This window comes from Ambystoma mexicanum, chromosome 3q (assembly GCF_040938575.1).
Source record: "Ambystoma mexicanum isolate Mex_15411 chromosome 3q, UKY_AmexF1_1, whole genome shotgun sequence".
Lineage (NCBI taxonomy): Eukaryota > Metazoa > Chordata > Amphibia > Caudata > Ambystomatidae > Ambystoma > Ambystoma mexicanum.
The window spans coordinates 1038023582-1038037367 of NC_090926.1; the positions used below are offsets into that span (position 1 = coordinate 1038023582).

General features: G+C 44.9%; 1 protein-coding gene across 2 annotated transcripts in view; it reads right to left on the reverse strand.

Annotated features, from left to right (window-relative positions):
• Positions 1 to 2511: 2511 nt before the first annotated feature.
• LOC138583200 (galectin-3-binding protein-like) overlaps positions 2512 to 13786 on the reverse strand; it is a 137406-nt gene continuing 126131 nt past the window's right edge. For both annotated transcript variants that reach the window (XM_069655228.1, XM_069655226.1), the window contains exon 6: positions 2512 to 4247. In XM_069655228.1, the coding sequence (XP_069511329.1) occupies positions 3188 to 4247 (1060 nt within the window). In that variant the 3' untranslated portion in view covers positions 2512 to 3187. The remainder of the gene's footprint in view (positions 4248 to 13786) is intronic.

The window sequence follows — 13786 nt, forward strand, 5'->3', positions numbered from 1 at the left end:
TGTGATGAGCATGCAGACCGCACATATCACCCAATAACTTAAATTTGGCAAGTTGCTTCAGGAGAACAGATTGCATGGGGCTGACTATCTCCATCCAGGCAGGCTACTGAGGCCGACTTGAACAAAACTAAGGGTGAATGGTCTGTGAAATTGGTTATGGATCAGACAGACAGCTGGAAAAAGTTTAACGTCAAATAGACCTGAACCATAATACTACTGCAGCAGAAATTAATGAAACTGTGAACAAAGTTATAGTGTGTTTAAGTGATGGTTGATGTTTGCTGGGAATCTGAGCCTAAGAATGGTATGTTGAGACAAATGTTCTGCAATTGCCACATACTTAGGCAGACCATCTTTGTCTGGGGTAGCACAGTCTTGGGGCAATAGCTCCTTGGGTGTTTAGAGGTTACCATTCAATACTACATAGGCACAGCATTAATGGGGTGAACTTGTGCACTTTGTTGGTTTGTCACAGCTTTAGTGGTGACTAAGAAAATATTCTCAGGCCATGGAAATGAAGAAAACAGCGCGTGAGAGAAAATATTGAAAATAGATAGTACTTGGAAGAGTTGGCCCCAAGGAGGCATAAAGAATACCTCTCGGAAACAAAGGAAGGACTGCCATCCTCTGCTGATGAGGAACCAACAATATGGGATAAAAACAGAGGAAGGACTTGCTGAAGAGAGAAGCCGGTGTCCAATCAGAAAGAGCCTATGAAGCTCAAACCTGAAGCTCAAACCTGGGGAAGAGAGGTCCGTGGAAGGAAGCTGGTCCTCAGTTAAGGGGACTGTGTGGAACTGTCAGAGAAGCACTCTGTGAGCTGGCGAAGAACCGACTCACTTGAAAATTGGGAAAATCCAGATGGTGGCGTGACCTCAAGGAGGTGGATCATGTGGTCCGCAAACAGTGCCAGAACCACCAAACCAAGGGGTCCGCGGAGCCGCAGAGGCACGAGAACCCAGAATGTGAAACACTAGTTGCATTTACCAGAAGAGGAGCCAGCCCGCAACCCCAGGAAGAACCGGTGATGCGCTTCCGCTGAGTCAATGGTAAAGGGTGCAGCGGGAGACCCGGGAGGGGTCTGGGGAATTATAAGATCCCTGAGAAAAACCAAGAGTGCTACGGGAGTAATCCTCCTCATCACAGTGATTGTGAAAACCTTAAGCAAAGCCAAGAGTGCTACACGAGTGATCTCCTGCATCACAGAGAGTGTGAAAATCATAAGAAAAGTCAAGAGTGTTATGAGAGTAATCTCACTCATCACAGTGATTGGGAAAACCCTTATTAAAGCAGAGTACTATGGGAGTAATCTCCCTCGTCACAGTGATTGGGAGGATCTTAAGCAAACCAAGAGTGCTACAGGAGTAATCTTCCTCATCACAGTGCTTGTTAAAACCCTAAGCAAAGCCAAAAGCACTACAGCAGTGGTCTCCCTCATCACAGTGATTACAAAGTTTACGAAATAATTCAAGAGGACCTCGGTAGTTATCTCTCTTATCCTAGTAGTGGGGAAAACTACCAACACAGTCTAGAAGACGATGGGGACACCTCGTCGTCGTAGTAGTTGGAAAAGCAATACCGTTAACCAAGGTCCAGAGAACAGAAGAGAGATAGTAAATGAGCCACAGTTGGGGAAAGAGCCATTTTGAACATTGAGACCAAATAGTCATTGGACACTTGATAAAGAAGCCCCCTTCAGGAACTACCCGGGCTAATCAGAACTATTACAAGGGACTATAAGAAGATCAGTCAAAAAGGCTGAGCAAGCGCGGCCAGGTGAAGGGAGTCATTCCCCTGAGCCCTTTTTATTGTTAATTGGACACTTGATAAAGACCGTAGAAGCCTCTTTTGTTGCTTCCGGGACTAATCCGAACTATTGCAAGGGACTATAAGAAGATCAGCCACTAAGGCTGAGCATGCCGAGCCAGGAGAAGGGAGTCATTCTCATGAGCCCATTTTTGTTTATGATGATTCCTTTTGATTAGTGGTAGGGTCAGAGTAGGATCGTTTTTTGGGCAGAGGACTGACTTTTACCTTTGGACAACCACCCTGACGACGAGCCCCATAGTTTAGCTAGAGTTTTGTTAGGTAGGGCAAACCCTTTAGTTATAGGGAAAGGTCAGTATTTTTCTTATTATTTCAATAAAGGCTTTGTGTAGAATGCCACCCCTTTGTCCGAGTCCTACTTCTGACTTACCACACCACTTCCCCGTCTTTCATTTCATGCCCACTAGGCACATATAGCACAAGTTTGGAGCAAGTTCATAAGATGTCGGGCTGTCACAACCATTAATGTTGCCTATTGCTTAATAATGTTTGAAGAATGATAGTCTTTACCTGTAAGAGCATTGCCCACCTAATATTGGAAATCTGTATTGTTACTTAAGAAAATAATAAAACATATTTAATTATTTATTGTGCATTTGTAAGGCAATTCTTGACTGATTACTTGGTTTGAGGTAAAATAATGCTTCTGACCTGGGACAGAAGGTTAGACACTGGACCCAGAAATAAGGGTGAAAAGGGCACCGTTTATTTGAACCAGGCAAAGTTATAAACCCATCACCACACATGTTTGACGGTATTGGCTCAGAAAAGCAGAAAGCAGAAGTGTATCACATACCAAGCACTGGAATTGAAGTCCTGAGAGGCTCAGGAGAGTGGGGTTCTTGAGTTATATGCTTGTCCCTTTGTATAGGCTCATAGTTGATGGGAGATGTCAGGTATGTGTAAAATGTATTTTAGTGTAAACTTTAAATGTCTTTTCTGGGATCTTAAAGACAATTTTCAACATCGTAGACACTTTGGTAGTTCAGTCCTCTGAAAATTAATAAAGAAAATCCAAAAGGTAACAGTAAAGTAAGAATGAATGACAGAATTACTAAGACATGTTTAAGATACAAATTACACCAGTCACCCTGGAAAGAAACGCAGATGCCCCCACCATTTCAGGCAAGATCACACGCACCAGATGTGCAAGGGCACACCAGAGATGCTTTGGCGCTCCATCACCCACTTCTCCAGGACAGAGGCTTGGCATAAATTTAAGGTGCTTCTGGTGTCTGAGTAAAGGTCCAGAGAGCATGTTCAGGGATACCAGAGGTAGCTTAGAGTTACAGGAGGACACCGCAGTGGGCCCGGCTCCCTATGATGCGCCTCGGACCTTCCTGGGCTGCCCCCATGAGAATCAGTCATTTCGTAAATAAACAGGGCGCACCACATACACATACTTGGCATAGCCGTCAGGGCAAGGGAAGGATCCGGTGCTATTTGTGGGGACAATGGACATGCTCTGCTTAAAGTCCTGGACATCAGAGATATACGAGCCCTGGCAGAGGAAGATGGCCTTGTTCTCGTACTGAATGCTGGCATCAGTGCTGGAGCTGAGACGTAGGCCCAAGATGGGGACGTTGGTGGATGAACACGTGTAACCATTGTTTGCACAATCCTGGGAATCGGCAAGGTACACTACAGTCCATGAGTTCTGCTGGTTGTTGAAGACAAAGCTGTTGTGCTTTGGGGTTGTGAAGGAAGTGGCTGGATTGTAAGACGCCATGTGGCCGTATTGATTGTAATAGTTGTACTGGTGTGGGTTATACTGCGGCGGCTTTGCCTCTGGTAGCTTTGTCATGTGGTAGCTCCAAGTAGTGGAAGTGTAGATCCGAGGAAGGTACATATCCTTGCCTAGGTCCTTGTGCTGCTTCAGTTTGGCAAAGGTCACAGTGTGGAACTCTAAGGCCTGCAGGACCATCTCTTGGAATATGGGCTCAAAGTTCTTGTAGATAGACAGATTAAACTGGAGCTCAAACAGCTGCTCAGGCTGCATCATGGGAAATCGGATCTCCTTGATCAGCTTCTGGGTGCTCTCGTTCCCGGGGTTCTGGACAGAGCGCCAACTCTCCAGGGCCTTCAGGAGGAAGAGCTCGCTGGGAACGACTACGTCAGTCCTAGATAGCAGGGCTCGGAGCTGCTCAGAGGTGAGTCTCAGCCAGGCTGCAGACTGAGAGAAGGCTTCACAGTTCCAGGCCAGGTACTGCAGGCACAGGCCTTCCAGCAGGGCGTCGTCGCTGGAAATAGCATAGCTGTACAAGTCCAGCTGGGTCTTGAAGGTAGAGTCTGCTGGGAGGACCAATGCGAACAGCTGCCCACAGTACTCCTGAAGCGCTGTGACACCATACGTTGACGCCATCTTATGAATACACTTCACTGAAGAAGAGGACATTTCGATTTTTTTGGTGTAAAGATACCTGGGGTGGAAATAAAAGAGAATGCATTTCAACATTACACTAAGGGGAGACATGATTCTGATGGAACATAACAGTTTCAAGAAATCAGCAGTACATTGAATAGGGTGGCCAGTTTCACCTGAAATGTGAAGGGCTTGGAACAAAATCATTAATTACCTGGAACAATAGTATTGCAACTTGATGTGCGTTATAGATTTATAATATATGGCGGTCTTCATTAGCCCCATAAAAGTCTGTAAATAATGTTCTTATGGAAGGCTGGTTGTGACAATTCTACTCACCTCTAATTAAAAATCCCAAACACAAGGAAAGCCGCAATGTACGGAGTAACATTAAATAAAACAATGCAGTTTAGGCGGGGCATGAAAGAAGTGGCAAAGCTACTTGGCATTATAACCCCTACAGAGAAAGCCAACTTAAATGAAGCCATGTCAGGCAACTCCTTCTACCACACAGACACCCACAGGCCACAAATCCCCTAGGTCTAGAGAGAAAGCACAGCACTAATAAGATTGTGCAAGGGCCTTCCGCCATAACTGTGCAATCCCCATCCATCTTATCTCAAGCCGCAGTAGCAGCTAGTCCTGGACAAATTCCATCAGAGCCCCAAAGAGACACCAATCCGAATCCTTAAAGTTGCGCGCTGACTTTTGGGGGCATCTGGGCACTGACACCTTCACCAGGATGCTCAGGTTAACGCAAGACTCCCCCTGCAACCTAAATGACACAGTTCAAGGAGGATTCTCAATACCCCATGGCAGATCCTCAGTTGCAGAACCTGGGTGTGTTCCGGACTCACATGTCAGCTAAATGGGAGACAGGTTCTCAAGGCGCAACTTGGTGCACACTGGGAACTACCATACTGCAATGTTGGGTCCAATCCGATGTGGCACTGGAACCCCCGCCAACGTTTCAAGCACTTATTTTTTCCCACTGAGACTCTCGTGGTACACACCTCCTCCAAGGGCCAATTGTCACCACCAAGGGAATACAAAGAAATGTAGCTTACTCTGTGCCCCAGAGCAACAAGGCTGGTACTCTAAACAACAATCGATTTATTCAGTCAGTATCTTCTCCAATTTTGGTTAATAACTACACCAAAATGTATTCAATAAAATGCATTGTATGTGGATGTTACACCAAATCCATGAACAATCTAGGTATTTCACTGGATTTTGGAATTTTCATTACTCCTACATTCCATGGAACCGCTCTGAATTTCTTTGTTGAAGTGCCTGAAATGTCTGAGAAAAATGTGGCCAAATTTCCAAAATTGTAGTTTTATTCCTGGAATTTTACAAACATTTCTGAAATACAGACAACAAGTGTAGCCCACCAACCCAAAGCACTGAAAACCCACACACAATTTCTGGAAATATTTCAATACAGACAGACTAATTTTGACGGCCCAACAAAACAATATGGAGGCAGGAAAAGATGCGTGTTTGAAAAACTCGGCACAAGTGTGGCAATTATTGAACTAGTGTAATTTCTCCTCTCAACTGGAGCTCCAATAAAATGGTGTCCCAGAAGCACAACGGGTAAAGCATTTATCTCAACTATATGCTGATCATAACATGATTAAGTATGAATATACTCAGAGAGCTTCTTCAAGCTGGTCTCTGGAGTGCTCTATAGACATTGTGAGGGAATTCATAAGTAAGTCATCTTCTTCAAGAGCTGCCGGACCGGATGGTCTAACAAATTACATGTTCAAACAGAACCCAGAAGAATGGGCCATTATTTTATACAATACCTTTCAACACATTTTACTAACTAAGATAATTCTAAAATCATGGCGCACATCCTTAATAGTTCCCATCTACAAAAAGGGTGATCGTAAGGATCCAAAATGTTATCGCCCCATTGCTCTCCTAGATGCGCCGGGCAAGATTTTTTCCCGTTTGGTGTTGAAGGAATTTAATCAATGGACCTTCAATGCAAAGCAGCGTGATCCCGCCCAGACAGGCTTTGTTGCAGGTCTAGGGACTGCGGTGAACTTAATCACTCTTCACGCTATTAAACATCGAGCACAGTCCATCAAAAAGCCCATGTACTTTGCGTTCGTAGACCTACACTCGGCCTTTGATTCAGTCTCTAGACCTCGGCTGATGGACAAATTGTTAAAGGCAGGTTGCCCGTCAACTTTAAGTGACATCATCTTTGCATTACACTCGAACACTTCAATTAGTGTAAGATTAAACTTAGAGGGGCTTCTATCATCGGCTGTTCTGACTGAAAGGGGAACTTAAGCAGGGATGCATACTCGCCTCGGCGCTGTTCAATTTTTTCATCAATGACGTCAGAAGTGCCCTTGACGAGGTTTGCGCAGATGCACCGAAATTGGACAACATCGAGGTGAAAGCGCTATGGTATGCGGATGACTTAGTGCTAATATCTAAAACACCTATTGGTCTTCAAAACCTCCTAGCAGCACTATGTCTATATTTTCGATCTAATGAGTTGGTGGTAAACAACAAGAAAACTCAAATTGTTGTCTATACTCCAAAAGGCAAGCGTAGTCATCGAATGATCTGGAAAATAGAACACATAAATCTCGAGGTGGTTCCTAACTACATATATTTGGACATCTTATTTGATGGACCCGAGACTATTCAATCCCAGCTAACAAAAATTGAATTTAAAATTCTCGCAGCAATACGCCAGACTCGACTCATTATGTACAAATATGGGAAATTTCCTATTAAATCTGCCCTTATATTTTGGATACAAAATGTCATCCCTACCATTTTATACAGTTTAGAAACATATAGTGTGATTCAACCAGTGTTTCTGAATGTATTGGAAGCAAAGTTTTGGCGTGCAATTCTTCACTTGCCACAAAGCACTCCAGGGACGATGATTCGATATTAATTGGGACTGACCTCGCTATTGGCAATGTATAATTGGCGCTTATGTAGCTTGTTCAGAAAATGCTTATTATCTGCACTTGATAATTCAATCTTAGCCACAGTATCCAGTTATCTGTTGTCGTCTTCCCATCAGTTTCCTAAAATATGGTCTAAAAACATCTTATCCATATTAATAAATGCGGAAATTTCCATTGAAACTCTTGTCTCTGATCCGGATAGAGCAAAGAAAAAGCTCTATATGATGGATTGGATTGATACCAGAGACTCCTGTTTGAAGTATAAAGACTTTGACCCCTCTGTGTTCGCTGCAAAACGTTACAGAGAAATGGCATTCTATCTGTGTAAAGCTCCTTCTCCTACCATTAGGAATGCATTATTGCGCATGCGTTTTAATTTATGCCCCACTCGCGAAATTCAAGCACGCAGGAAAGAGATTGCGCCTGAATCCTCATGGTGTCGTTTTTGTAACAATATAACAACTGTTGAAACCTTAGAGCATGTCATAGTAGACTGTCCTGATCTTATGCATTTAAGACAAAGTCACTGCAGTAAACACTTAGCCTATTTTAGTCAGATGAGGCATGAATTTAGATGGCTTGTGATTTCTACCACTAACTGCATGAGTATAAGTTTGGCAACAATCAACTTTCTGCGAGCTTTAGATTTGATAAAATAGACTGATCCTTAATGGTGAATGTCCTTTGAGATCTGTGAGTGTTATATTTATTGTTCTGCCAATTGACTGGCAATGTAAAACTCAAATGTAATCACCAGTATTGGTGCAAGTGGGGGTGTTGTTTTGATATATAGCGCGTTCTATAAGGATTTACAACCTTGTGTGATGCTTAACTAATATGAACACTTCCATGTACAAAGTGATTACGACATGAATGTCAAATGCTAATTGCCCTGTTTCTATGTTACCACTAGTGATATGTGGTATTTTTGCACTTGTATTTTTCTTTATTTTTTCGTGGCTTAGGAAAGCTTTTAATTTTATTAATTGTCGTGGTTATTGTTGTTCTTCATTTCACTTTCATTGTTATATGTGATATTAATATTCTAGGATGTTCTTCTAGATATGATGAATTGAAGAGAATGCTTCAATTTTATGGTTTTATGTTTTATACTTTCATGTGTTTTATATGTAATCTTTGATAAATGTGTTGTTATAAATTGAAAAAGTTGATTAAATTCAACTAAAATCAATAAAAAAAAATGTTAAAAAAAAGATGCGTGTTTGATGCAATCTTAGATATAATCCAGTGCTTTGAGCAGGAAGCAGAGTTTAAAATCTGATTCTTTGTTGCCCCACTTCAAGCTGAGAATCCGCATGCGTCTCCACCGGCATCACAATGTTGATGCAGATGGAGACTCATGGTTTCCTATGGACCCTGCTCACCACTCTGCATGTGTGAAGGCCAGGGATGGTTCTTTATTAATGGTGACCGCCACACTTTTACATGGCTGCCACCATTACCACCATGTGGACATGCACAAATGGTGGCGTTCCAGGTAAATTATCCTCATGACGGGGATATAGGATATAGGAACAGAAACCCGGGGTTCATCTGGTCTCCCGCGCATACATCCGCTCCATGCAGATAATGAGAAATCCCCAAGACTGACCCCAGGTGTGAAAGCAGTGTTCTTGCAGTATGTTCTGATAGATTATCCAGCATCACTAAAATAAGCCGATCAATAGAATTTTGGATTATCAAGGAATTAATTGGTGAATTTTGGTGCTAATGGAATCTGCTAATCTTTGTAAAATAACCTCCAGTCACTGATCAGGCATCACAATGCGTGCTTTCTTGAGCCAGGCATTTAGTGCCAAATGAAACAATGGTTTGTTTGGTGCTTCATCTAGGGGTCGCCAGGGTCAAAATTGCACCATCAGTTCTGGGACTAGAGACCCACTATGGCTGCTCAGGCAGCCCCCGGGTGTCTAGGGTTTCTGTTTAACAGGAGCCAGGATGCAGGCTTTTGCTGCACCATCCTGCAGAATCCAGCAAGATACGGATGTATCTCCTTTGGCTCAAACCTTTTCTGTTTGCGTCCAGTGCTTCTTATGTGCATTGTGACGAATCGCAGTTATTCGTCCCTTCTCCCCAAGGGGGAAGACTCCCCCTATGAGGCCAGGGAGGTGAGCCTGCTCTACAAGACCCTCCCTAGAGGTCGAGGCAAGTCGGATTTAACCAGGCGAGACTCCCCCTTTCTGGACAACGACTGCCGTTGCTGTAAGCAACTCCCTAAATCAACTACCCTAGCTGCATATATGGGACTATTGTCTATGAAGAGTAGTGTGGCATCTTTACGTTTGGCTGAAGACAATGTGAAAAGAAACAAATGTGGAAGGAAAAGGGAAGATGCGTCTTTAACCAGAGAGGAGTATTTAACTACGATGAGTCAGGACAGAAGGTGAGGAGAGTGATATGCGCAGGGGAAGCCCCCTGATATCATAACGCCATGTGAAGGTGGGGCAAAACCAGGCTGCGAAGCCTGCAACTTTTGAAGAGCGAGGGAAACACAGTGGGAGACGCCAGAGACCTGGCGTATGAAACCACAAAGGAAGCGGTATGAGAAGAAACAGAGAGAAGTACCTTGTAGTGGGGTGACCACACTTGCAGACTGGTGGGCAGTATAACCAGGAACACAGCACTGAGACTACCAATTGGGGAAGGCTGATCGGCATCCGATCTCCAGCATCTATGGAAGGCAGGCACCCGATGAGGAACAGAGAGTGGGAACCCAAGCAGCGAGAAGAGGGGGAAGCAGTACCCGAGCATGAGCTGAGCCCTGCAACCCTTACTTGTACAATAAAAGGTACCAGAGAAGTTGGGAATAGGCAGAGGCCACCTGAAAATCATTACATGCATAAAGAAACTCATCTGAGTCCTAAGGCTGAGAACACAACTATAAAATCGAATGATTGGAACTGTAAAAACCAGAGAAAGCAAATAACAAACAACCCTGGTTGGGGAAGACCGGTGTAACTTGTAGAGAGGGAATCGTTCCAGTCCTAAGGACGAGATTGCATTGATGAAAGTTGATTACAAGGGCTGTGACCAATATATAAGAAAGAGATTTTACTAACCCAGGTGGGGAGCCAACAGAAACGGGGAACGAGAACCCTGTGAGGAAGAACCCTATATCTACAGAGTTGAAGGCTGGAGAAAGAACAAGCCAGAAGCACACAAGGAGAAAGATGAGAAAAAGATTGCCAGTGAACAAGATACAAGAGCAGGCAGCCTCAGAGAGAGAAACCTTGGCAAAGAAAGACTAAACGACAATCAAGGCAAACATAAATTAAAAAGCATTAGCAAAGAGACTTGGAAGAACATATATGTGACAACAAGCGTGTGAGGAATTACTGGAAGGAAATGTACTCTAAAACTAGGGCAACAGAAAGCACGAGACCCAAGGGTCAGTTTGAAGAACTACAAGACTTGATAAGAGAGACTATCAAAGGAGATTACGCTAAAATGTCATAAACCAAAAAGAAATCTGAATATAAAAAGACTATCCAAGAAGAAGAAAAGACCAGGGGAAGAAGAGACATTCTTTGGCACATTTACTTTAGTTATATTTAGTGGTAGGGTCAGATAGAGTTAGATTGGACACAGGACATATTTACCTTGGACTTCCTGACTTCTGAGGAGCACCTTTATTTCTTTTAGATAGGCAGGTATTCCCTTTAACAAGGGAGAGATAGGCATTATTCTTATGTTTTTCATTAAAATGAGTACATAAAACGTGTTTCACTCCTTCTTCCAACCCACTATAGCATGTACTATTCTTATGGACACATAGATGTATTTTGATGGACATTGTCTAGTTTAGAATGCTTGGCTTGCTTAGTGCATGGCAAGGGTGGCTCATCCATCACACATTATGGTGGAGCCATGCCAGTTGCGTGAAAACACTGAGCGTTCACTCAGCTTTAGCAAGCTGGGTTGGCTTACTGTACACAGCCACATGGATTCCCTTTGACAGTTCAGAACACAAGTATACATGGGCCAGGGTGTTTTGCCTCACCAGTCTTGCAGGGACCACTGGAGATGCAGACTGGGGTAATGCGGGTCTGAATGCACCTCCCTGCATTCAGAGTCAGCAGGAGTCAGCAGGATGGAGGGAAGCCGGCTATACTGCATATGTACAAGTTCCAGGAAGCTCTACATTCATTTTGTGACCTCCAAAAGAGGAAATGGAGTAACGTGTCAAGAAAATGTTTTTGTTTTGTAAAGTGTGACAAATGTGAGCTATTCAGGCTGTGATGTGGAATGTGTGTCGCTGATTTCTCTGGCAAATCAGGTGCCATTACTTCACTCATCCGCTCAAGATCACACATGTTGACACATGGCTGTTAGAAGGACCTAGGGCTCTGAGTTAAATGATGTAATAACTTCATAGGACAAAACACGGGAACATACTTTGAGAGGATTTATTTGTGGTCACTGTGAAAATGTCTCTTTGTTTTTCTCTGGGCTAGATCCCAAGTCCCTTTCTTCCCAGGACCCAGGTGACTCTCTTTGCCCCTGTTTTAGTCACAAGATGGCCTAGGTAGGTTTCTTGGTGACCCTCCTACCTCAGGTTGGTCCTTAGGTGATTCTTATGCCCATGGTTAGCCCCCAGGTGACTCTTCGATCCTGGGAGATCCCTTCATCTGGGTCTTGTGACCCTGTGTGTGCCTCCGTGTTACATCTAATTAACTTGGTCCTTCCAAGATCCAACACAGTTCAGTTTGCTAAAATAAATCTCTATGCATCTAGAGGGAAACCAGGCATCAAACAAACTGAGCTAACAGACAGGGGGGGTCATTCCGAGCATGGAGGTAAGGTCCAAACCATGCCGGTAATGATTTACCGGCATGGTTTTCCGCTCCATGCTATTCCAACCCCACAGACCGTAAATTACGGCACCGTAAATTACAATGCCGTAATTTACGTACCTGGGTCGCGCGCGCGCTCCACCATGGCGAAATTAACGGCATGGCGTAAACTGGAGCTGATTCCAAGTAAAGAGCACACGTAAATTACGGCCTCCTCAAGGCCGTAAAGTACCTTACCGGCATGGAGTACATACAGGCATCTCAGAGAAGGAGAAAAGAACCCTGAGCAGTGGGACCCAGAGCCACAGGTGCACACATGCAACACAGATAGAGGCCAGGAGTTTGCCACAGCAGAAAAGGAACACACCCACACACCACCCCCCTCCCACTCCAAGATGACACCAACCGAACAAGCAAGGCCACAACCACACAAACCCCTACAACAACACCACGCCCACCCCACTGAGGAGACACAGGGAATAGAAGGAGGGGGGAGACAGGCCCTGCATGCAGCACCAGTGCAGCCTCCGTTACCACCCCAGCAGCCCCCATGCACACGCAGCATGTCCGGCCGCTCTAGGAGATGTCCTACCAGATAGACACCCCTGACCACCTAGACTGTGACACCGTCACCACCATATTGCGCCACAGACACAAGAAAAGCGAGCACTATACAAATGTACAGTGCCAACCCGGCACAAGTGATGGTGTTGCCTGTGCCCCACACCCATGCCAAAGGCACCCACCAGCACACAGTGGCATGTCACAACCGTCTTTCATGCGGCCACATATACAAGTGACGTTACACCTCCCCAAGCACACAAGGGTCCACCAATCCCCAACATGGACCACCCATGAGATACACAACAGTAAAGCTGGACCTAATGCAAATGGAGGCATGCCAAATGACAATGGTGCCCCTGACAGCACCCATAGGTCGTATGTGGACCAGTTTGGCATGCTTGTTGCGGACAGCAACTGAAAACAATACCACTCCCCCTACGTGCAGATGGAATGCAACGCTACCAAGAACCGCACATATGGGTGGGCCCGACACCAAACAACTACACATGACTCAAAGGGCCAGCTGATCACCACGCCACCGCGCAACATGGCCCAACATGCAGGACGACCTGTCTGGCTGGCTGTTGAGTCGTCTGACTGTGTCATGCAAGTGCACTGGTGCCACGGGGTGGGTGCCCGCATGAACCAACTGCGTTGAAATGATGAAGCCATTGTACGTTGTTCACTCCGACAACAAACCTGCCACAGAACCAGTGCAACGGCACATGTGAACAGATTCCCACTTTGCCAGAACAAGGCACCCACATCACACTACATCTCCACCAATTGACAAGGGCTAAGCACACTACACCAGCACCACTCATTGGCGGACACTACAACCGTAAGCGCCTATCGGAGAACACACTGCACATGCACAATGTGGCATCCCCCAGCCTTGCACCACATTGGAGACCCATCCCTGGGAGTGGAATTCACGGAGGGCAGCAGGGGTACGATAACACGTCACTGGCATGGAACCCCCATAGGAGTATTGGGAATCACCATAGAATGGATCAGAGCAGGATGAATACCATGCTCCACAGACTACAGCCATCACACCAAAATAAGAATAAACACAGTACACAGCACCACAATGATCCGACGCCAGGACAGCAGCATGCTGTCATGCCCGCGCCGCTGGCGCACGCATTGGCAACCATCATGGACTACTTGGTACTCATTTATCCTCCTAATACTCCTTGAACAACTCCTTTTCACGCCTTTGTCTTTTATTTCCATTTGCTCAACTTTGGTTCTTTCTTATTTTAATC